The sequence below is a fragment of the Melozone crissalis genome, unplaced genomic scaffold (assembly GCF_028551555.1).
Source record: "Melozone crissalis strain CALT ecotype California unplaced genomic scaffold, PUWL_Pcris_2 ptg000013l_1, whole genome shotgun sequence".
NCBI classification, from domain to species: Eukaryota; Metazoa; Chordata; class Aves; order Passeriformes; family Passerellidae; genus Melozone; species Melozone crissalis.
The window spans coordinates 42,343,796-42,369,747 of NW_026535791.1; the positions used below are offsets into that span (position 1 = coordinate 42,343,796).

Sequence of the window (25,952 nt, forward strand, 5' to 3'; positions counted from 1 at the left end):
CTTGCATTGATGGAAAATGGCAGTTCTGACATTTTCTCAGCTATATGACACCTCTGCAGAACTAGTACAAGCAGAAAAATGTGTCACAATTGTTAGCACTTCCAACAAGCTGGAGATTTGAAAAGAAATGGTTTTCAGTAAAAACATGACACGTTCTTTAGAATTCAATTGCAGAACATTTAGTTGTCTTTAACCTCACATGTCAATAGGGATCCTGGGTTATATGGATATCTTACACAGACAGGGAGAGCTGCCCACAAGATGATGCCACTGGTGTCAGAAGTCAGCTATAGGTTCAAAATGGGTTGGCATTTTAAGGCACAGTGATGGGAGGGTTTGGCTTAAAAGGGAAGAAAGGAAGAAAAAGGGGGAGAAAGGAGTGTGGCTGACATGGCAGCTGCTGTTCTACAAGGCTGACCTGACAGCTAATCAACTTGCTACTGCATTCTGGATTAATGTGCTAGAAAATGTGAGTGTGCAAAGGCAGTCACATAAACATTCCAGGAATTAAGATAAGGATTTGTTTGATTTTCCATTTTTATAAGCCCAAGCAACAGCAAGACCTTTCTCTACCAGAATCAGTCCTACTACAGCATGTTAGATCACTGAAAATCTCAAAACTGCTGCTTCCAGCAGCACAAAGGGCCAGTCTCAACAGACTTGCATAATACAGAAAAGGTCTCAATAGAGCACCAGTTGTCCAGTGTGATTGACAAGGAGTGGATGATGTTGCCACCAACATCTGGAAAGAGAGCAATTGAAAATAGGACCTTGCACTTGCCTTACGTGACAGTATTCAGCTCTGGGAATAAGAATAAACCCACAGTGTGTATCAGTTCATGTGATAACAATGACTTTCTTGACAAACAAAGCTATAAGAATACTCAATGGACTCTTTGATGGTGCTTCTGGCAGAATGAACATTTTAATTAGACAAAACTGGTAGGCGAAGGGTAGGCTGAACCATATTGGTCTCTGTGGTGTTCTGGCCAGACTCCTGTGACTCAATCCTGCCAGTCAATTACCAGCTATGTACAAATGTAAATATTTATTAGCATTTAATACAAAAATCCTCCTGCATCCATCCAAGTATGGCTGAACTCTCTTGAATGGCTATATTTTGTCCTCTGGCCTATTTCATTGCCATCTTATAGTTTAGTTTGAAGCTTTTTGTACCTCTGTTGTTATTCACTTGGCCTTCCATCTCCCAAAGCACACCTCATTGTTTCTGCCTCAAGATGGGCCTCTCAAACAGCAAACAGATCAAAGATCTCTGCCTGACTCCAGATTAAAATTGACAAATGGGCAGAAAGCAGGAATAGAATCAAATGACAGTTTTGCTCAGCAGGCAGGCTGACTTCTGCAACATATGTGGTGGCTGTCAGGCAGAGGTCTCACCTGTAGAGTACATGAAGTTTTAGTGCAAAACAGACTGGGAAGGAAGGTGGAGAACTGTCAAAAACCATCTGGAACAGAAACTGTAACTGCAGGGCTATTACAGTGGTGGAGCTACCCCTTGAGGTGAGATTACTGATGTTCCTAATGGACTGAAAAGGGCTTGGAGACCTGGGAGTTACAGCACTGTGAGGAGCTGAGCTGTGTCAGCACAAGCCTCTGACAAGGATGCAGCCTGGTTTGCAGAGGTGGATAAAGAAGCTCAACCTGATACCTTTTTTCCTTAGCTGACAGCATACACTCTAGATGATGCTGTTTGAATCAGTTTAAGTATTTATGCACCATGATACCAATCCATGAGTGTAAAGAGACAGCAAGTTATGGCCTGCACAAATCAAATATGCTCTGCATATCAAGTTCCCTGGCAACAACTTATTAGATGGAACACTGGGTTGGAGGGAAATCAATTACATCACTATTAAACTTTGATGCTCTGCACAGACAGAAACAATCATGCTCCCATCACCATTTTGCATACAGGATTTAGTTACACCCACACAGTCCAGAGAAAGAATAAGCTGTACTCACTGCTGCACACAACATTAGTGAACATTAATTTTTTAATTTGATAAAAATAATTGAAGAAAGATTCCTAGGACAAGGTGATACTTGTGCAAGGCTACAGGGGTAGGACAGCAGTGAAAGAGCCTGGTAAATGTGAATGTGGGAGTTCAAGGCTTGAGCTGATGGTAGCACTGACACACCAAACTGATGAATGCTTTCCTCCACAAACAACAGAGTTCAGCTAAAAAAAAAAAAAAAAGGAAAATTAATTTGTCTACTATCCTTAAGTGTTAAAAAAATGCCTGGATATTTTCATTATTGCATGGAGAACAAGAGGCATAGTATATAGTGAACTGCAGAAGGATAAAACACAGATTATTGGTGGAAGACTTGTCAGGAAGTAACTTAAGACCCTGGCTGCAGCTTAGCTGAGGGGTGGATAAAATTACAATATACATGGAAATTGTCTCCTTAAAAAAAGCCATCATGTAGTGACAGACTCTGCCCAGCACTATGCAGCACATAAAAACCAAACCCACAGAGCAGAGCCTGTTATTGCTATCCAGTTTTTTTATTTTACAACCTTATTAGCATTACACATACTTAGCACTGTAGTGCATAACTCTAGTCTGCTAGGAGGCCTATAGGTGGTTATATCCTAAAGATATATGTTACATTGTATGTAGATTGTGTATCCTAAAGATACACAGTAAAGGTTCAGTGGTATAATGCTCTCATTATATCAGAAATGTTAATTTTGAATATGAGATTTAACATAAGTCAGCCTTGAGGCAGTAATTTTTAATGGTTTGCATAGGTTTAAAAGCTAAGTCTTTAAGGCAAATTACTTCTTTTCATCTCTAAGAGGTTTACAAATGATGGCACTATCAAAGTAAGCTTTCAGCCCTGCACAATCAAATATTTAAATATAATTGCAACTAATTACACTGGATTTTTAAGGTTGTTGAGGAGAGTTTGCATAAATACTGACTTTAAAAGGACTACATATAAATAGAAGTGTAGATTTACATAGCTGTCATCTTGAAATATTTATAATAGAGAATTTCTAAAAAAATAGCATATAACACAAAGACAATGCCAGATGCATTAGTAGGAGATTAAAGTTTCTTGTGACTAGAGCATCCCAATAAATACCCTCAAGCATCCCAATAAATACCCTCAGAAACACGGCAACAATGTTAAGAAAGAGCACAACACTGAAGGAGATAAGCTCTGGCATGTAACTAATTTAAAATATGGCCAAAGTTATTTTGCTTCCTTTTTATGCAAAATAATGACTAAAAATACATGTTAGATGTTGTGATTGAAAATAGCTCTGGGAGGAAGGCCCCAGGAGCAGAAATGTCAGCACTGCTTACACCACCACTGGAAGCTGGGGGATTCCTCTGGTAGAAAAAGGCAGAGCGCTCTCCTGCCAAGGCTGGTAAAACAAAAAACCAAAACCAACCAACCAACAAAACCCCAAAAGAAAACACAAACATAGTTTTACAGCTGTTTGTATTTCTTTAAACCCTAACAATTTCACTGCTCAATGTTTCATCTGTTTCATCTTTCAAAGGGATTATGACTCATTTAAGAAAAAGGGGAAAAAAGCTAAAGGAGAAAGTGCTGATTTTGGGTTGCTTGCAAAAAGTGACTTCTCTTTCCTTCCCCTTTTCTTTCCTTCATCTCCCCAACTCGAGATGATTTTCAAACAGTGAACATATGCTCTTTTTCTTTCCAGAAAAAAAAAAATCAAATTAAAATTGCTGACTAGCTCTCTATTCATTTCCTACAATTGTCCTGTTTCTTAGAAGCAAATGTCCATTGGGATGTGGGATGTACCTGGATGAAAACCTCCAAGTCAGCAATTTACGTTTAGTAAGTTTTCCTACGTCGTATTAAAAAAAAAAAAAAAAAAAAAAAAAAAAAAAAAAAGGAAAGAAAGAGAGAAAGAGAGGTGAGCGCTCATTGCCTGCTAGATCTCACGGGGCCGTGCGCTCCCGGCCCAGGAGCCGGGCCGTGGGCAGGGCGGGCTCTGGGGTGATGCTTTCCAGCCCGGCCCCGGTGCGAGAGCCGCTCACAGGTTCGCTCTGCGCCGCGGGAGGGAGAGCGGCCCCGGCACCGGCCCCGCCGCTCTGCCTGCGGCACCGGGGCGGCTCCTGGAGCTCCCGGAGCAGAGCCAGCCCCGCGGGGCCGGGGAGAAACCTCGCCCACCCCGACACCTCCGCCGGGCGGGGCGGGGCGGGGCGGGGCCGGCCTGGGCACGGCGGCAGCAGCGGCCCCGCGTCCTCCCGGCGGAGCCGCGTTGGCCGCCCGGCGGGGCTGCGCCTTTAAGGGGCCGGGGAGGCGGCGGCGGGCGGGCTCCTGCTCGCCGGGGCCGCTCCCTCCCGCCCTCCTTCTCTCGCTTCCCCGCTCCCTCCCCCGCCGAGCGGCCGGGCGGGCGGTGGGCAGTGCCCGAGGGCCGCCGCCGCGGGAGGGGCACGGGGCCCCGCGGCATCGCGGCTCCCGCAGCCATGGCCGGGCCCCTGCGCCGCCGGCTCCCGCCGCTCCCACTGCTCCTGCTGGCGGCTGGGGGGCTGCGAGCGGCGGAGCGGAGCGGCGGCAGCAGCAGCGCCATGGAGGAGCTCGCCACCGAGAAGGAGGCGGAGGAGAGCCACCGGCAGGACAGCGTGAGCCTGCTCACCTTCATCCTGCTCCTCACCCTCACCATCCTCACCATCTGGCTCTTCAAGCACCGGCGCGTCCGCTTTCTCCACGAGACCGGCCTGGCCATGATCTACGGTGAGTCCCGCCGGGGCCTCAGCGCCGGTGTCAGCGCCGGCAGGTGCCGGGAGGGGCGGGGGGCGGCGGAGGGTCCGGTACCGGCCGCGCCCCTCCGTGCAGCACCGAGCGCGGCGGCGGGGGGCGGCAGAGCCCGGTAGGCCGAGCCCCGGGCAGGGCGAGCCCCTCGCCGCAGAGCCCGACCGTCTCCGCCGCTGCTCCTGGATCCCCTCCCCTCGCCGGCGCCTTTCCTGGGGCTGGGGACAGAAGGACACTGTGGGGGGGAACACACGGACCGCCGCCTCCCGTGCGGTGTCCTGCGGGAAGGTGGCCCCGCCGCCGCGGCCGTGCTGCCGGGGACAGCGCTCCGGTGACCCTCCCGCCGCAGAAAGGCAGCTCGCCCAGCAGCGTGGAGTGCCGAGCCGTGCAGGTCATGGCAGAGATGACTTTGGAAAGCGCCATCGCGCTGCCCTCACCGCGCTGTGGCCGCTCCACGCGGGAAGGAGCGTGTGCAGCCGCCGGGTTTGCTGTCGGTGCGCTGCTGTCACCCGCGGTCCGCGTCTGCGGATCCCGACTGACCGCAGTGACACTGACCAGACACCCTGACACTGGCTGCGGCTCATCCCGAGCCCTCCTGGTGGAACGGGGGCTCTACCGAGTTGAGTCCGCCCACTCCAGGCCCCTCTTGTCGGTGGATGTGAGTAAAGGGACGGTAAATCCCTCAGGAGCAGAAGCTGCGTGTCTCCCCTGCGTTTGTGGGGCTGATGGCCCGGAGGAGCTGGGCTCTGCAGGGTGGTGCTCATGGTGCCGGTCTGCTCTCCCTGGTGCTGCCAGTGCCTGGCACGGAGCACAGAGGCCAGCCTGAGCTGGGGGCGCCGAGCCCTCGCTCCGCGGGGAACTCCTGGGCTGCGCTCGGTGCGCAGCTCGCCACGCAGAGCACAGCGGGCTGCGGTGAAGAGCAGCCATCCACTTGAAAAATTGTCTGCTGGTGATTGGCTACTGCCACAAGCGCCGGGGGCACTTCTCCTTCGCCAGCGGAATCTGTTCCTGCTGAGCTCTGTGTAGCACCTGCCCGATGTTGGTCGGGATAAGCATATTGAGGATAACCACACATGACAAATTCAGCACTCGAGGGGAGGGGGAAAGTGAAGCATTTCCTCCCCGATGAGTACTACTGCTCTTGAGAGCTATGTGATTGCTTGCAAAGCAGTGGAATTTTCCTCTGCTGATGCTTCCCTTAAACCATCCCAATTTGCTCTTAGTCACTGATCTCTTTGCTGCACTGCTGTGTACTTCACGTATGCTCATTGTTGAAAACTGACAAATTAACAACTGGGCACATAAGTAAGTTATGCACTGGCATGATAATGCTTAGCAGCTGAAAAGTGCCCAGGAGACAGTAGATTAACTGTGTGTATTGATCGGAAAAGAGACAGTGTAAGGTGGTATTGAAGATGTTTAGATATTACCCTAGTGTTGTCACCTTTGGAAAGTTCATTTGATATGTTTTTATGATCGCTGTAGTGGCTTAGTTTATGCCGAAAATCTCGTGTGTGTGGGTGTGCTAATGCGTGCAGTACAAGTGTCAGGGCATCAAGGGCATTTGGGTATGTGTTTTGATGAGCTGCGTGGGAAATGAGAAATTGTTCAGCTGGAGAGATTCTGCCTCTCATTAAACTCAAATTAGTTTGCTCTAACACGCAGTTCATGATCTGTGAAAGGGTTGTTAGGTTCCCAATTTGATGTGCAAATGATGAAATTTTGCCTTAGGAAAGGCACTATCTTTTTCAGCCCCACTGGCAGCATCCATAAAAGAATAATTGGCTCAACATGTTACATTTTCTAGGTGTGCCCTCACTTAAATAATTTTACCTTTGTAGATTGTTCCACAATATACTTGCCTTCTAAATGAGTCCCCTTGTTATATCAAAACACATGCTGTTCTCCCTCCCAAACAAACTGACTCTTGGCTTTTCATGGCAAACATCCTAGGAAACATCTTTAGTTATGTTCAGTTCCTACCTAATGTGGTTAATCTCCAAGCTGGTAAAGTTCTGCTGAGACCTGGCTTCACTTTAACATTTCACAGACTTTCCATGTGTGCTCCAGCACACAGAACATTGCAGCAAGTGCCATAGTAACTTTCTGTTATACTTCTGCTAACTGGGCTTAGGTCTCCTCTTCCTTCCTTGTTGTTTAAAAGACAGCAGTTAAACTGATAGACGGGTTTCTGTTTTGCTGATAACTTGCTATCTGAGAAATGCACTTTTAAAAAAGTTGTATATCTATTTAAAGTGCATACGTTTGATCACTCTGCCTTAAACACAAAATCATAAGGCAGTATGTCAAAGAAAGAGTTTGTAGTCCTAAAAGCACACATATCTGTTAGTGCTAAATAGAATTGAATTCTAGCATTGAAACTGCAACAAGGGTGCTGCTCTGTGGAAGTTAAATAATAGCAAGTGTCAGCTGCTCCAGCAACAGTATTGCTAATATTGCTAATGCAAGTTATTACAGAACAATTTTAAAAAATCTGACACAACCCAAGCAAACACCAATCCACAATAGAGAAATAAGGGAATTGAAACTTTGCTGACACATGTATTTCAGCTAGAGATAGTGATCGTGGTGCTTGCTGTTCTTAGTGTTGGTCTGAGCTGGAGGATCAAGTATTCCAACACGTTTTTCCTGAAGAGGTTCAGTGGCAGCTTTGTTTTCCAGACTTCTTGGATCTTTACCAAGAAGCATCACCATGTAGTAGGAGCAACAGGACATGGACTATGCTCCTGGACAGCTCAGGGTGGGCTTAAGGGTGGGAGGTGATGGTGGGCCCTTGTTACTCTGCTCCTTAGGAGGCAGCCACCTGGATGAGTAGATGTCTCCCAGCAGAAGCAGGGGCATCACTGCCACTAGGCAATTACTTTGTGCCTTTTCAGGAGTGATAATTCAGGCAACTGGCCACCCATGAATCAGCATAGGTGTCAGTCCTGTCAGGAGCCTTCTTGTCTGTGGGCCACACGTGCTAGTGCTGCTGATGAAAGTAAAAGCAAGCTGGACTTGGGTACAGTGAAAGAAAAACAGTATATGAAGGGGAACATAATGCTTCTGTTACCTTTTGTGGGACGCAAATGAGAGAGAAGCTGTAAATCTTCAGGATAAAAACATTATATCTGTTCTGCAATACTCTGTATCAGACTAAGTTCTGTATCCACAGAGTAGATACAGAAAGGTCTATTTTTAGCTCATCTGGCTGCAGTGCTCTCTGTTAGAATTTTAGTATCTATCTACACATGCTAGAGATGACCTAACTCATCTCCAGTGCCAGCAAAATAATGTCAGTCTTGGTTTTTAATAAGCCACTTTGACATAAGCCTCCTAATACTAGATTTAGGATCATAACTGAGCAGCCAGTTTTGAGAACATTATCCTTTCTCTGGCAACCTGCTTGTTCTTCCTGAATATTATTTTAAATCACTTTGTTACAGGCTTTTAAAATGAGTCTTGCTCAGCTTTTTGACTGCTCAGTATGTTTTAATTGTAACACAAATCTTTTCTCTAAGCTTGCCTTATGGTGTGTGACAAGGTAGAAAAATTATAAATTCTTCTTTTGAGAGAAATTTAGAAGAAATGCTATATAGCTTTTATTAACCTGCATGTATTTCAGATCTGCTCTTCAGGTAGGGGTAGTTGGATAGCTTATAATTGCTGGTGTTTCTGAAACATCTTTGGAGTACAATCAACCTACAGTCCTCAGGGCAGTGATTTTGGGGTTTTTTTCTTTGTTTCTGTGGGTTGGGGTGTTACTGTGTCTTGTGGGTTTGGGGGTTTTGTTAATTTGTTTCTAAAAGGGTAGTGTATTTAATGAAGATAAATTAGTTCATTTTTATGTTTGTTCACTTCATCTTCATGAGAAGTTTTGTCAAATCAGCACCAGAATACCCTCTGTTCATGACATAAGCCAAAGAAGAGAGAAATGGCAACTTGGATTTCTTTTGCTTGAGGAAGCCTTTGGTGACACATCTGGCTTTTGAAGTTGGCACTGCTCTGCAGCACTGCGTAATTGTAGGAACCAAAGGCTGAAGGCGAAGGTGATCCTCTGCATGTCCTGTAATTCTCATCTAACTTAGAAAGTCATCACAGACAGATGCCAGGTCTGTAATACTGCAGAGCCCACACACCTGCCTGCCTTCTGCTCCTGTGTGAGTGCTCTGGTGTGTTGGCTGGAGTGTGCTGAGCTGAGGGGAGGTGACCTGATGTCTGCCGCACCAGCTTGTTGTCAGAGTGAGGTGGTTCTGTGCCAGGTTAATGGTGCACATGTCTGGGCCCTGTAGGAGCTGGAGGTTTTCCTTTGTCCGCTTCAGAAATTTCTTTTGGAACCACTTCCAACTTTTCTTTGCTGCTTTGCAGTAGAAATATGTCTCTGAACAGGTCTGCCAATGATTCTTCCTGAAAGAACACAAGGACTGAACTGGTCTGTAGATGAGAGCATCTGCAGCATTTCTAGTAACTTCTGCTCTTGGTGTAGATGAGAAAACAGAAAAGGAGATGGTAAGGGAGTCTATAAAGCTATCAAATCCAACAGGATGCCCAGAATTACTTCTCAGGTGCTGATGGTGTCCCCATCTCAGTGCGTCTTTATTTAGTTTTTGGGGGGTCTATGTTTTTGGCAAGAGGTTGATGGGAGAGAGGCCTGGGCTCTCACCTGTCTCCTTTTTGTTTGGTAAAGTAGGCCTTTGTTTTAAGGATGGTGAGAGAAAGGTGAAAGGGAAAGTTTCTTTGGCTGTGTTAACAGAAATCTGTGTGGCAACTAGTGTGTAATCTTATCTGTGGATTTCACAATACTGCATTCTAAATTTTATGTAATGAACTGTAATTGGTCATTCAAACAGAATGAACAATTCAGATATTGTTCTTTTAGACATTTAATTTTAAAATGTTGTGCTGAGTAGAAGTGGTTATAGATGTGTATTCCTTTGCAGTGCATCTTTAATAATCCTTCTCAATTCCTGTGCTATAGAAAGATTAGAATACCTGAATAGTGAAATTGCTTTCACCCAAAGTAATTATCCATGCATCAGGAAGTGCTTCTGGGTCACCTGTGCAAGGCACCGTTGAGGAGTATCTGTGCAACCTGTGAAACACCTTTATAAATTACTGAGTGTCCTGGGCTCACTAACAGAGTGACTAGAGAGAACTCTAGACCTCTGCTCTGTGTGGTCCCAGCACAAGTGGAAGCAGATGTAAGCCTTGCCTCTGACTTACCCAAAGTCTCCCTTCTCAAGGCTTTGGCCTGAACTCCAAGCCAGGATGGTTTCCTGCAGTGCATGGAGATAGCTCTGGAAGCAGTGATGAGAAGGCTCGATTCCCTGTGACAGAAAATTGTCATGGTTCAGCTAGCTATGATCCTCTTATATCCTCAGTCCCTTTGTGGGTGCATAGCAGCCCTTTCCCCCATTCCTTCCTTCTGAAAGTTGGGCTCCCCTCACCTATTGGCTCTGCAGAGTAGTTGAAAACATCTTAGAGAGCTGGGTGAAACCTTTTCCTGCTTCTGCTAGGGAGCTGTTCCCATCCAACCATTATCTCCATTAGACAGAGGCGGCAGCTTCACCCTCAACTGATTTAGAAAGCAGATATCTGAAGCAGGAACCTCAGCTCCACCATTATTAAAGAAAAAAGAAGGTTAGAGGACAAAGTTTGCATTCTAGAACTATCTATCTTGGCCTGTTAGGGGCCAGAAGTAAAAATATTTGGTAGCTCCTGTCTGGGTCTTTAACAGGTGTTGTGTACCAAGGATGTTCTCTCCTTGCCTACGTGCTGAATGCTCTGAGTCCAGCACTGGGCTGTGAACTGTCCCTGTGTGTTTGACACAGCCCCAGTATTTAACTCAAGTCTGTTGTTTCCATGCTGACAGCCAGAAATACCAGCTTGTAGACTCTTTTTTTTTCCCCCTCCCAACACAGAGTACTTATTTGTGACTCAGGATTAAAGCTTTATCCCCGTTAAATACTGAATATAGCCTTTCTTGCCCTGCTTTACACAAAGTGGTGTCTACATTGAAAGAATGTGATACATGCAATTTTTTTAGAGGTGTGTTTATGTTGAAGGGTTTTTTACTAGTGTTGTAAAGAATACAGTCATTCTCTGCAGTTCAGATCTTTTTGTGTACTAGACATAGACAATTTAGCTAAAATGCATTGCTTTTTTTCTCCCCTATTAAAAAGCACTTCAGCCTGCAATTTACCAAGTGTGAAAGGAGAAAAGTAAAATTGTGGGAAACTCTTGGTTTGGGGTTTTTTTTTCCATGTCCTGAAATCAGACAAATCACTTTTCTTCAGAAGTACTTAAAGAGCTTATGGTGGAAGAAACTGTTGGAGTTTTTTCTTTTACTGGGGAGAAAGAGTTGAAGGCTCCCTCTAAATTGAAGTTGAGGAGATGAGCTCTGCTCTCAGCCAGAGGAGGTGTGTGGTTTCTTGTGCTTTCTTTAGGCTTTGGTATTCTGTGTTGCTTTTCAAAGGAATACCGAAGAAGCTGACATGGCTGGAAGCTCTTCATTTCTCTTGATGCAGATGTATGTGTGAGTGGTACATGGAGAAAGCCCAAATGGCAGAGCTCTGGTGGGTCAGCTCTGCTGCCAGGGGTGTCTGTGGGATGGCTACACCTCTGTCCCCAAAGGCTCAGCAATGGGGTGGAGCTGCTGCCACGGAGGGTCCTGGCCCTAATGCCACCCTGGTGGGACTTGTGGGTGTGCTGTAGCCTGGGCTACTTCTCCACAGCTGCCACTTTCTCTGTTCATAGCTTTTTTCAAAATGTCTCTTCCTCGTTGAAACAGGTCTGTAGTAGATGGTTTTAAAGGCAGCTGAAACCACCAGAATACCTGTTGCATATTTTAAGTGTATTTGAGTGTGTTACTGATTCCTCTTCTGTTACCCTGTAAGCTCCTTGGAGAGGGGAGTTTGAACAGCAGACCTGTGGGTCTTGGTGTGCTGGATTTGTGGAAATGTTTAAATAAAGTGGTCTGCTTATTCCGAATGCCATGCCTTTCCATAGCTGTCTTCACTTTTCACTTAGACTTAAAAAAATTAAGCTAGGATTGAGGAGATTTTTTTTTTTAAGGTAAGTTTGACATGTTCACCTGCTATCTTATTATAAAACTGGGGGACTATTCCTAACAATAAAAGGGATGGAAACAAAGGAGCGTGCTACAAAAGGATTCTAAAATGCAATTAACTTGTCTGTGCATAAGATGACAGTTTTTAATGTGCTGGCTGTTTATGGAAGTGTGGTATGTGCACCTGCACTTCTTGCCATCAGTAGCTAGGTGAAGAGAAGGCTGCTCATGTGTCTTGGTGTCACCTATGTGTGACAGCCTTCCCTGTGTCAGCTCTGCAGCAGGGCACGCCATGTCCATGAGCAGTGCCAACACACTGGGAATGGAGTTATTGCTTCTGAGGCTCAGAGGCTGTCCCATCAATTCCAGAGCTGGATTCAATATGAAATCTGCTGTTAACCTTTGCCATTGCTTTCAATATGAGATACTAACAGAAAGATGTTGTAGCTGATGATAGTTTAAAAATAGCAAGTGACCCACATGGATATGACTGGCTTATGGTTTTTACTCAGAATCCATTAAAATGAATGCTATTGCTTCCACACTAATTCTAAGAAATTACTTCCCCCACACATGCACTTCTTAGCACCTGACATCATCCTTCAGTAGTGAAAGGGAACCTGCATTTTAAGTGTTGTGTACCTCTCTGCTGTTGTTTTACTGCTGCACAATCCTTCCTATTTCTCATTCCTTTGTGACAGTCTTCATTGTACTTACTGATTGTGTAATGACCTTTCTCCTGAAAAGATTTTCCTCATCCATGAGAAAACTTGACTGTTCTTCTTAAAATGACTGTGCTTCTTAAAGTGCCTTCTTGGTGAGTGGATACCAACTTATTTTAATTGGCTTTTAGCCTTGCTGTGTAACTGATGCTTTAGAAGTTATGCTCACTAGAAGAGTTCAAAGTGGCAAACACAGAGTGCTCCCTGGCTAGCTGGAGGAAAGGGTATTCACAGGAGAATTGAAGCAGTGACTGCAGTTGGCATCACTGGCTACACTGCAGTTTTGCACTCTGGAAAATACAGGAAAAATATGGAAGAAGAAAACTGGTGTAAAGGTTTATTTCTGTTGGGGAAGTGCCATCTCATTCTTTCTCCTGGGTTATCTTTGATATTTTAGTTGCTTATTATGTAATGTTATATATTAAGAAAAGAGGAGGCTGACTGTAAGTGACCTTCCACAGACATGCCTGGCAGGTTTGGCTGTTGCATCCTCTCCTGGCTCACAAAATTCAAGTGGGCACTTCTGCTTGTTTGGTTTGTCTTGAAGATTTTTACTTTGAGAGGCATTTTTATGCTCTGCGCAGCATAAAGGGTGTGGCTTTGTCATACCTATCTGCAGTACTAGTGTCTTACAGGGAATGTATTCCCACCAGACATGGGTTACAGTGAATTATTCTTGGAAGAAGACGAGTATTTTGAAGATGTGTGAAATAACTTTAATGCTGGAATAGACTTTTACATAAGCAACTGAGTGTCAGGACACTGTTTCAGGCTAACCTTTATTGCCTGTGATCTCTGCACAGCAGTATGTCTGACTTGGCAAAAATTTGCTTATGAAGTTGATTTTTATATCTAGAGACTCTTAACTTTCTTCCAACTATGTTCACTCATGGTAAAGTAATGTGTGTACACACACACACAAACACACACACACAATCTCTTTCTGATTATCTTTTACAGAGATACATAGATTTAAATTAATCTTTTCCTCAGCTCTACGTGACTTGAGAGTTAGTGAGTGATTTCCTAATGATGATCTGCTTGTTAAGCTGCAGTAACAAAACACAATTGCAGCATACTCTGATTATACATGTGCCTGCATGAAAGAGAGAAATGTCAACATAGATATCTTGATGATACTTAGTACTTGATTATGTCCCCCATTTCCTCAGGGAGCCATAAAAAGGGTTTATTGCTTTTGCTGGCAAATGCTTGAGTCTACTTGTTTCAACATTTTCATTTTTTGATCCTAATGGTTTTGGGATGTCTTCCAAAGTATAAAAGATGGGACAGTTACTTTTTTTTTTGTTCTCTGTGCTTCAAACACAAATATCTAACCTCATTGTATCAGGTTCTTATGATGTTAGATAATGTTTTGTCAATCCTAATCACATATAGGGGAACTTTTGCATTATCTTTTCTTCATACACATGATATAGCCCCTCTTTTAAAGACTGAAAGGCTGGGGCAGGAGGTGTAGGCATGATCTACTCTGCATTTATGAATCACTTTATCCTTAGCCTGTGAAAGCTAAAGCCCCCCATCAGGGTCTCAATCTTCTAGGTACTGCATAAACTTATAGTTATGTTCTTAAAACAAAAAGCAGACAACCCTAGAGATTGTCTTTACCTCTGGTACCAGGCCACAAGTGGTGTTTCTGCATTAGGTACTCCCTCTACCACAGCTCTAAGAGAAGGTTGAAACTCCCACAATTTTTGGAGCATGATGTTTTTACAATTTTTTAGCCTCCATTTGCTCTTCTTCCTTCATTTGCATGATGATGACACATCAGCCTTGCTCTGCAATGGTTCCTGTGGGTATTACAATCATCACGTGTTTTAGCTCTCTCAGAAATTTTATTATGCTGACTGCCTGTTTTTTGTGGGACTCTCCTAACACTCTTCCCTTGTTACTTCATTTCTCTCCATGGTGCATCCAATATTTTAAAGCTGACAGCCTGGATTCCTTTCCATACATCAGACCTACTTTTTCCCCCCCCCCTTTCTAAACTAAAAACCTTTGCTCACTTCTCTGCCTCATGGGAATGTGAGGATTGGCTCAATATTATAATGGCTGAAATAGCTTGTCCTTTTTGTCTTCCTCCTGCTACCACAGTCCTCATCACTGAGACTGGCTCCCCTGACCACTAATGAAAGTACCTGTGCCTTGTCTTCACCTGTAAGCTGTTTAGGCTGTGGAAGATATTTCTAGGTAACAAATGAGTAAGGCATGAATCCCTGTCTCTCTACATATCTACAGGCTTTCCATTCAACAGGCTTTCACTTCAACATTTGCTCTTTTGACATTGTGGTTTTCAAGGCACAGGAGAATTTTGTTCAGATTAAACTTTTGCTGTCTTTTGTGTTATAAGAAATTTTTTTTCCCTGACCCTCTCTTGCTTTGTTTCTGTGTTCTCAGTTGTCCTCAGTAAAGTAAAAGATAAAGATGCCAGTATCTCTAGGACCATTTAATCATAACAAGAATCAAACTAATGCTTTTTTACTTGCTAATAGATTGTGTCAAGACCAAAACCTAGTTTTTAGCCCTTATACTTTAAAAAAAGACTTAAAGTTTGACTAATGAGTATGGATTTCACAGCTATGAGAAGAAAGCTTGGACCATTGAGACTATTTACCACCAGGGTTATGATATAGAATTTTTCTTGAACAGTAAGCAAGGAAATTTGAGTTAATTTGTAACATTTATAATAAGTAACATGTTTATAACAATTTTGTAAAAAAAGCAGTCTTTCAGTAAGTTAAACCTTCCAAGATCCCCAGAAGACTTAAAGGCAGGAAAGGGCAATGCATAAGAACAATAATTGGAGCTTTTGTAATTATGTCAATGTGCCAGAATCCCAGTGATGCAACACGTGCATGGCATTTTGGATCTTTGAACAGATCACATTTGACCCATGTGTGTGCACCCACACACAACATGCACACCTCAGAGCTGAATTGCTCACTTTCCAGAATAGCCTGTTCTTGTGTAATACCCTGTCTGAGCACAGAGACAGACTTCTGATGCCTCATTTGATTGGAAACACTACTTATTTGAATTTGATTTTGTATAGAAAATATACCATTTTACATGTGGATATGGTATTTTTTTAATAACACCAGAAAAACATTTCAACTGAAACTTAGATTCATCATTCTGTTGTCCTGATACACAAATTGAGCATATGTTATGTGGAGAATATAAAAAGTCTGTGAATCATATACTGAGATAAATATATGCCTGTGGAAAGCTGATACACCTGAAGTTAATAGTTAGGTACTCTCCTAAATTTAACTGCTCTTACTGTAGGTGGTTTTCCTGTTACATTCTATTTGCCTTACTGGTTGAGAGGATTGGGACAGCAGCTTGTTGACAAATACAGATTTATGGGAAGTTCCTGTTGAAACAGGGGCTTTCTGAGGCTTGGAGGCTGTGAACTGGTGAAAGCAGGAAGGTGTTCTAAAGCTCTTAAAAAGGTTTGGGAAGACATTACTGATTTCTGTTAGCAGCAGTTTGCCAGAGATCCTTTCCGTACTGCTGGGCTTCAAAGCTAAGGAAAATAAATTTGGAAACAGTATTGTATGTTTAAAATGTCTTTAATGTCTGGAACAAAGCTGGTTTTCATACTGTAACTTGAACTGACCAAGTTTTTTGGACCAGGAGTTACTACTACTGGGATGTCCCATTTGCAGGACATCTTCTGTTAGGCAAGTGGTTGTATTGGCCAGGAAAGTTTATCTATGGCCTAGGATTTGATGGGCTTGAGAATCAAGCAGCCTTGTTGTAAGCTTCAGTGAGCAGGGGGTCAGCCAGAACTGATGTCACCTAACCTGGCCAGAAGGAGTTGCAGAACAGATTCCTGCAGCAAAAGGTACCCCAAGGAGAAATGCTTGCCTGAATTGTCTGCAGTAAGATGAAGGCAGAGGACTCAGACTTATTGCAATTGAGATGCTGACTGTGGGAAGACAGAAATATCGGGGGTGATATGAATTTCTTTTAGGGGTAGCAAATCAATGGCTGAAAAACTAGCTTTCTGCAAAGAAGAAAAATATTTTCATTTACTAGTCCAGGTTTCCTTGCTGTATTCCTGTGCTATTTGTTTGACCTTTCTATTTAGTCTGTGGGCCACAGTCCAGTAACCTCAAATCTTTGAGATAATAAATAGTAAATCCTGAAAAATAACACTTTCTCTTAGGATCTTAACAAAGGAGGGGAGTCCTGGCTGCGACTGGGGTTAGGCTGTTGAGGTAAATAGTGACAAAGGCTTTCAGAAGTCACTGTCAGTTGGACCATCTCTGAACCACCACAAGTAAATTGCTCAGCCCTTAAAAAATATTTTTAGTCACCCATTTATGCAGCTGCTTTTTTTTCTTTGTATTCCTCCTTGCTTGGTACACCTACAGGAACGGTATGATAGCAGGGAGTAGGGGAATAGTTGGGCTAATGCTGCTCATCAGCCTGAAGCTGGAACCCAGGTTTTATCACTGCCTGTTTATATGGGATGGAGAAAAAAAACAAACTATGTGTATTTACAGCTCCGTGAGAAGTATCCAAGCATTGTAAAACCTTTCATTTTAATTTTTGCCTCTTAAAGATGGAAAATAATACTAGGTCTGAAGTGCAACAGGGAAGGTTTGCTCAAGACAGCTTGGGAAACTCACTGCTGAATCAGATCATGAGCGGTGATTCTGTCCTTGCTCAGAGATTTCTGTCAGCGCTGCCTTTACAGTTCCAGGAAAAGCAGAACCTCTGCTCTCAAGCAGGTGATGCTGTGCATGCTCTTTGCTCTTGTAAAGATCACACAGAGCCCCAGCTAAGCATGATCTGACTCTGCATATCTACCTGTGCCTGCCACACATCCATTTTCCTTTGTTATAGCCATGCAAAGCGGGCAGGCTGCCACCTCTCTCACAGGAGAAGTGTGAGTGAGAGACTGGGGGGTGCTGGAGTGCCCATGGATCTTAACCCAGCACAGAGGACTGCAGTGGCTTCTTGTGGCCCTTTCTTTCTAGTCAATTATTATAAAAAGAGGTGACAATTTTTTTTTTTTTCAAGGGTATCTGAGTATTGGTAAAACAACCAATTGGGGAGTTTCCTGCCTTGTGGGGTTTTGGTGTTTGTCACAAGTGTCTTCACATTGGCCATTGTGTGCATTGCTCATGTTGCCAGATCCTCTCAGTCCTTCATTTCCATTTGATTTGGTGCACTTTTTAGTTACTGTTGTGTCACAGACATATTTTACGAAAAATAGTTTTGCCAGAATTTTTCCTCCTGAGAAGCTGAGAGGCCTCAGGAACAAAACGTAAACATTGATTATCTGCTGCTGTGGAATGCAACAGGTGGCTCTGTGATTGGTCCCATGTGGTTGTTTCTAATTAATGGCCCATCACAGTCCAGCTGTCTGGGACTCTCTGGTCAGTCACAAGATTTTATTATTTCATTCCTTTCCTTTCCTTGCTAACCTTCTGATGAAATCCTTTCTTTTATTCTTTTAGTATAGTATATAATTTTCTTTTAATATAATATATATAATAAAATAATAAATCAGCCTTCTGAAACACTGAGTCAAGATTCTCATCTCTTCCCTCATCCTGGGACCACTGCAAACTCCACCGCACTGTTGTGGCAGAAGGATTGTGGCACACCTTGTTAACTTTGAGTTGAATTTAATGGTAAGTTTTCCACTTAGACTACTGGAAAATATGGTCTTTTACTTGAAAAGTAATCAAAACTAAATCCAGTCCTCAAAGCAAATACTTTAGTAGTGACCAGTCATTATGCAGGATAGTGAACATGTGAATTTTATATCTGTAGTGATATTGTCGGCCAATTTTTTTTTAAATTGTTATGTTTGTGGCCTACAACTTGGCAGCCTGACACTGAGTGTTTTCCCAAAGATCTGGCAGGTCAGTCTGTCAGCATTTAGCACGAGCAATTGGGCACACTTTTTGTCAGTGCTTTGCTATTGTAACAAATGTGACAGTTTCTCCTGCACCCATCTGGATCTCATAGCCTGAAACATTTGGGTAACAATGATAATGTTGTGCTCATCCCCAAAGTCCTGTTGTTCCTTTTGAAATATTACAGCTATTTATTTCAGAAGAATATGGTAGGCTGAAGAGCCTTACTTGCTTTCTCAGGATAATTAGCTCTAATCCCAAAACTGGTTCTCTATGCCTGAGTCTAACAGCCAGGTAAAGCTTCACTGAAGGAGCAGTTATTCAATTTGATTTCCCATTTATTGTTATCTAACCTGCTCATATTTCATAATAATTTCTCTTAAACTGATACAGCTTGTTAAAAGAAAAAAAAAGTCTTTGTACTGGGTTACATTTGCAATTGTGTCATTTATTTTTAGAATTTGGGAGAGATTTTTGCTTTTTATTTCCATTGGGCTCTAGCAAAAGCAGTGTGAAGCTGGTTTGCCTGCTGCTGAGGAAAGGCTCGCTGAAGCAGTAATTCTCTCAAGGTCCTTGGAATGAATAGGCATTGCAGCAATAATTTTTCTTCTCTCAATAACTATTTTAACTGCTGCAGCTTCAGAGCACATCAGGACCTGACATGGACATACTTTTGTACAGAAGCAGCAGAAAGCCTTGCAATACCTTTTACAATTGCAACAATGTTTTGGCCTATTTGTAACCTCTTTTTATTTTTGTCCTTCCTTCTTTCTGTGAGTTACTGATCGCTAAATAAAAAGGAATGGGGAAAGGTAGCCCTTCTGCATATTTGAGAGGGAAGGTACTGTGAAAAAACTTATTTATACAGAAGCACATGTGATTTCTGAAATAGAACATTTAAATGATACAGTGCTTCATAAACCAGTTTTACTCAATTCCCACCATTTTCCTGTTTTGTTTGTAGTGTGTATGTTTTCTAGCTGACCATTGTACAGATCAGCAAATCTTCAGTGCATGCTCTGAAAGCTTGGATTTTCTTTGGATTGATTTTCATTATGGCCCTATTGCCATTCTTTACAATCTGAAGAAAGCCTGCATTCATAAGGATTACTGCATCTGCAAAGGATGAAGAATAAGTAGGAATGATGAACTCCAGCAGTCATGAATGGGCAGATTGTCCTGGGCATTTATTCAGTTGTCAGTATATTGTGGAGTATTTGGGCTGAAAAAAATGTTAGCATTGGGTAACATACTCTTTTTATTAAAAGCACAGTAGAGTACTCAGAGATGGTGTATAGTCCAAGACACACTAGTACAGCACGTGCTGTCTTTCTTCCTAAGTGTGATTGATTTGTTTATTTCTCACTGAAAGTTTGTAATTTTGGTTTTTAATTCTCCTTTCCATTGCTAGCTGTACTTATCTTATCAGACAAGTCTTATCAAAAGGTGCTTACAACTCTGAGTGGGATGCTGCACTGTGTTATGCCAGGAGCACTGAACAGGGAACACTGCTGTGCTGGCTGAAGATCAGAGCTGATTCTGGAGGCTGAAATGTTCCCTGTGTTTCTCAAATATAAATAGTACTGTGACCAAGAGTTGTGTGCCTGCATATTCCAATTTGCCCTTGGTGGGGTAGGTGTTGGTAAATGCAGGGTTTTTTCCTCATGATGTTTGGATAAAGCCCTTTAGCAGTTCTATCCTCAGTGATAACCATCTCTTCTGCAAAAGATGTTAATCAGGAGCAAATGACCACTGGGCAACTGCTGTACCTTCAGGGGGCATAGAGCACTTCCCAGTGCTCCATTAGTGGAGCAGCTTAGGAATGTCTCATGTTGACAGCCTGGTTCAACTACAACCAACACTTCAAATAGATAAAACATAGGAAGCTAGTACAATACAATTAAAAATAGAGAATTGCATTGAAATTGTTTTGTAAATGTTTTGGAGGGTATGTGTGAGTAGGGTGTCTGGTACAGACATGTCTTGACTGCCTGGGGCTTCTGATTCCATTGGCAGTAGCTGGTTTAGCAACTGCACAAACCAAATATATGAAATAAAAATGCAGCATTTCATTGAGTGTCGTTTGTGGCAAACAATATTAATATTCTGGTCTGAAGAAAGTTTTCTTGCATTTGAGATGTCACTATGGAATCTCTTCTGGTTGAGTCAACAAGCAAATATAGCCAGACTTTGATATAGCTACTGAAGTGATGAATGTTAGTAGTGCTTTTTGAAGACAATCTTCTCTGAACAGTGTTTTGCCACTGGTAGTTTGTTACTGACAACTCTTGCATGAAGGCCTTTGAACAGCAAACGAAGAGCTTGGAAATAGCAGCTATTTCAGAGAGATGGAGAGAGAGGACAGGCAGCAAGCAATGGGGAGAGGTTTTCCCTTGATGAAGACACAGTGCTATAGAAGCCACTTAGGTGCATATTTTGAACACTATTTTCTTTAGCTTTTAAATGAAATTATTTTGCCATCTTTAGGATCTTTGCTAGTGCTAGGCTTGAGCACACAGTGGTGTGCTTTTTTGCAGTTCTCTGCTGATGTACGTGTGTTCCTGGTTTGACAGGTAATGGTGTGACTGCATTTCCTGACATCAGGACACCTGTGATTATTGCTCAGAGATGTTGGTAATTGAATATTTGCACTTCTGTAGACATCAGTTGCCCAGCTGTTATCTGTCAGGCTGGATTTGTATTACTATAGCCATGTCACTGAGAAAATTTTTTTCATGTTCCTACTTGAAGATTTTGACAGGTTGCACTGAAGGACTGTACAGTATGTTTGTGTGAACCAGCTTCCATGCTACTTCTGGCACAGAAAATTGAATAACAATGTCCAATATTATTATACCCCATGTTCATGTGGACTCCTAGGATATTTCACCAGGTCTCTGGATACTGCAAAAATGATGACTGTCATATTCATACTCTGAAAGTGTACCAGATCAACCTGTGCGCTGCCTCTGCCCATTCTAAGGAAATGCACCATTGTGTTTGTCCCACTGTGCTTTGGCTGCATTAGTCCAACTAGTTCTTTATCTTAGACTGAAGGATATTGTGTTTCCAGCAGCAGTGAGGGACAGCTCCTAGATACTGTTGGAGATAGTGTATCCAAAATAGCAAACCACCTCCAGCAGTTGGCTTGAAAGGCCTACTTCACTCATGGTGCCTCTGTTAGCTTCTAGCAGAGAGCTTCCATGTGGTATATGGGGCTATTATCATGGAACATGTTTCTGTAAAGTTTTCTTCCTTCCTTCTATTCTATTCAGACAGAACAAGAGGGCACAGTCTCAAGCCGCGCCAAGGGAGATACAGGCTAGAATTAAGGAGGAAGTATTTTACAGAAAGAGGGGTCAAATACTGGAATCATCTACCCAGGGAGGTGGTGGAGTCACCATCCCTCGATGTGTTTAAGGGAAGACTGGATGTGGCACTTGGTGCCATGATCTAGTTGAGGTGTTAGAACATGGGTTGGACTTGTTGATCTTAAAGGTCACTTCCAACCTAGAAATTCTGTGATTTTGTGCTTCGTTGTGAATGTGATGTCTACTCCCGAGGTTCCCACTAACATCAAACCCTGAGATGCATTTGCAGAGCAGTGCTATGGCTTCATCTTGCAGGTGAGGAGCTATGGCAAGGAGCAAAACCTAAAGCATTCACTTCATCTTGCAGCTGCTCCTTTCTGATGCCTGCAATTGGGAATTTCTTTTCTTATGCTCCCACATATGGTCTCATGTATCAGTGAAACTTGGAAAGCCCCCTGCTCTTCCCACCCAAAGCCCTAAATACTTATTTGTTAAGAATGCCAGGTCATGCCCCTGGTGAAAAGGGACTTGATGTTGTTGGCATCACCTGGTAGCTCTTAGAGGCTCGAGCCTGGAATCTACCTCAGCAGACAGCATGGCCTTGCTGTAAGGCTTTGTCACTCTTGGAAGAGACCCACCCTGCTGATATCCTGTACAAATTTCAACAAACTGGACGTGATCCTAGGGCTCAGCAACCTTCTGTGAGGTGTGGCAAGGCTAATCTTAGAGTAAATCCAAGGCATGTGTTGGAATGAGGCTGGGTTTTGGTTTTGAGCTCTCTAACCCAGCACAGCGTTCTCGTGTTCTGCCTGCTGATTTCTGGGAGTGGAGAGCAATTTTCTAGAGCAAACTGAAATTAAGTTTATTGTGCTGCTTGTGCAGAGTGGAACATTTCAGTTTGCTTTAGAAAATTGTGTTCTGTACAGAAACATGGTGTTGGAGTTAAGATGAAGCAATGACACCAGTGACAGAGGGAAAAGAAAAGCCAGGGGAGGCAGCTCCATGCAGTTTTGGTTACAGCTTCTTTGCACTTTGCTTCTTGGGAAGTGTTTTTGTCTTTGCTTTGTTGTCAGTTTGCCATCACCCAGCCCTTCTCCTTGCTCTCTGAGCCACGTCACAGTGCCCTCCCTGCCCCAGCATCCGTGGGTCTTCTGGTGTCCTGTGAATCAGAGCTGTAGTTTTGATCAAGGTAGCTGTGGAAGCCTAGTGAAATGTACAGCTAAATACAACTGTTTCTAATATTTCATAACTAATGGCACAATTGTTATGGAATCCTCTTTGGAAATATTCATACCTTTATTTGTATTTTTTTCTTCTTAGTGTAGTAAGTGATTCTTTTAACAGCTAAAATAGCTGTTCTTACTATTGCCACTTTTTTGTTTGTTTTTTATTTAATAAGTCTTGACTTTTTTTTAAATCCCCCTTAAAAATCTTTTATGGAGGTCTCAAGTTTACTCTTTTACAGTAAATTTACTTTAAAGCACAGGCATCAATGAGGATAGGGCTTAAGTCTAGCAAGATATGATTATACAAATTTTATTTGATAGAATTTGCCTTGCTTTTATGAGATATTTCCTCAGAAACTGGAACTGTGAAATGTTGTTCTGACAGAAATATGTTCTACTCCTTGTCTGGAAAAAACATCAAATTACTTTTTATGTAATTATGCCTTTTGCAAAATCTTCAGCAATATTAGATGAGGTTACCACAGTGACTGCTCAGCCTGTCAGTATTGGATTGCAAAGTCTTGAGTCTTGTTGACATCTCTGCAATTTGTCTGGCCTTAATATTTAATAAGCCTCATACTCTGCAACCTCAGAGTGAGAGCAGTTCTTTTAAAAACCACCTTTTACTTTTGTCAGAGTTCTTACCAGACTCTTTAAAGATAGAGATGTGCTTGCAACACAATGTCTGATGGGTAGAGCAGCCATCAATTTTATGCCTCCATGCTCCTGTTGTATGAAACTTTTAAGGAGTTTGCAGAATGAATACTTTGTATAGCACATCAGGACCTTGGGTTTGCCCCTGGTCAGTGGGGACTGTGGCAAGGCTCAAGCTGCTTTTTTAGGACTATAAATAAGTATTAGGAGTGTCCAGGTGGTGCTGCAGCCTGCATGTTCTGGTTGTCCACTTGTTGCTGGATGGTTCACTGGGACCTGGATTTTCCACAGGGAACAGAGGAGATGAATGAGAGGGGCAGCCCATATCTGCCAGTGGAATGGTAACAGTGAAAGCAGCAGATGTGCTAGAAAGTCTGCTGATGTGCTGGGGAAAGGCAGCTGAGCCTGCTCCATAAAAACAAATTTTTGTGTTTGTCTCCAGTAAAAAGCCATGGAAAACCTTAGAGAAATATAGTCTGAATAAACTTTCGCTCCAAACTTCTGATTGGAACTCTGTTTTTGTCTTTGTATACACAGGAGTCAATTTTAAGGATTGCTAATCCTAAAATCCTGCGAGTTCCCACCAGTTGGACTTGTCATAGTGGAAAGTGTGCATCCCTTGCATTGTGTACTCCAAATTTGCTAGCTTGAGTTGGAGGCTGTCTTTAAAATACCGCCTCTCCCAGTTTTTGGACAAAGTGAAGAACCTGACTTCCTCCATTCTGCAAACCCTTAGCCAGTAGAAAGTAATGCACAAATGTAAAAGTATTTGTCAATAAATGGGTGTATTTCACCAAGGCAATCCATGCTATAGGTGGCCACATTTTGAATTACTTTTTACTTTTACTTATTACTTTTGTGTAAGAAGCTGTGTAGCTGAAATTGAAAAGCTCTATTATGTGATTTGGGAGTTTTCTAAAACTCTTCCAAAACATTTCAGTCTTTAAACCCAGGAAGTGGCTTTTTTAGGACTCAAAAGTGGTTTTGGCAAGTAACATTCAGCTGACATCCAAGGAAGAAAAAGCAATTTTTCATTTTTTTCTTTTTTCCCTGGAGGCTTGAGCAAATTTTTGGTAATTTCTTTTTCTCTGTAGTTATGACAGTTTCAAGTTGCAAATGTTTTGTCCTAGTAGGTCTTTAAACTGTAAATCTGAGCTTGAACTTTTAGATTTGTTTGTCAGACTTAAGTCAGTTCTAACTCTTCAACACTTTAATTTGTTTTGTTTGCAGCTGTGTATTCTTTTTTCCCCACCCATCGTGATGAACAGCATGGAAGATAAATGTGTGGGAGCTGCTGCAAACTGCTAATGGCTTTTAAAAGGCAAATCATTAAATCAGAACTCTCTTCAAGTGCACCAGGGACTTTGTGTCTGAAAAAAATGAACTTCATTTAAAGCACATCTGTAGCTTTTATAACCTGAATTGCACAGAAGACATTCAGTTTCTGCCTATGAGGTGTATATGAACTCAACTCTAATACTTTGAGACATTAAAATGTTTCTTCTGAGGTGTAAAAAGTACCAAGTTGTGCTGAAAATGCTGTGTTGGACTGGAAGCCTCAAGCAGTGGATTGAAAGGAAAAGTTATTTGTTTCTGACTAGGTGCTTTGAGCAGCAGTGGGAGATATGGGAAGTCCTGGGCTGGTTTCTCTTTGTTTTAATGCTTGGAAGAGGAAGAGATGAGAGCTGTGTTTCCTGCTGGCTCTGGGCGAGTGCCATTCACCAGTTCTAGTGTTTTCCCTAAATGTCAAGGTGTACAGAGGGCTGGTACCAAACCAGAGCTTGGTGCAGGCAAAATAGGAGTAGCAATGAGCTGCCCTAGATACTTTACCTCCAATGGAGTAAATCTGAGGTCTTTGTGTTAGCTACTGGTCAAGCTTTTGTGCTGTGAGGACATTAATGATGCCATATCCTGCCATTTAACCAGCAAATTCACATGGTCAAACATCTTGGAATAAGTACGTTCTAAAGTTTCAAGAGGAGTTTCTCCAAGTACCTAATTAGTCATCTATCTCTTAACCATGCTGTCCAAAAGCAGCAGTACAAGCACATAATTTTTAAAAACAAAAATCCAGTTGCATGCTCCCTGAGGTAGCTCTATCCATGAGCAGTGTTGATGGATATAGATTGTCTCAGCACTTAGGGCAGGGTGGAGTAACCTTTTATCCATACATACCATTGTTCTTTGGGGTTTTTGGGTTTTTTTTTTTCTGTTAGTTTCAACTACTTATCTGATACCAGGGCCCTAGCAGGCACATTGCTGTTAAATGAGGTGCTTTTTCTGTGGTTTGGGATGGCCGTTGCAAGCTG

At 42.8% G+C, this 25,952-nt stretch overlaps 1 protein-coding gene across 2 annotated transcripts in view; it reads left to right on the forward strand.

Annotated features, from left to right (window-relative positions):
• Window positions 1-4,475: 4,475 nt before the first annotated feature.
• Window positions 4,476-25,952, forward strand: part of SLC9A7 (solute carrier family 9 member A7) — a 69,590-nt gene continuing 48,113 nt past the window's right edge. For both annotated transcript variants that reach the window (XM_054271634.1, XM_054271635.1), the window contains exon 1: window positions 4,476-4,743. In XM_054271634.1, coding sequence (XP_054127609.1) covers window positions 4,476-4,743 — 268 coding nt within the window. The remainder of the gene's footprint in view (window positions 4,744-25,952) is intronic.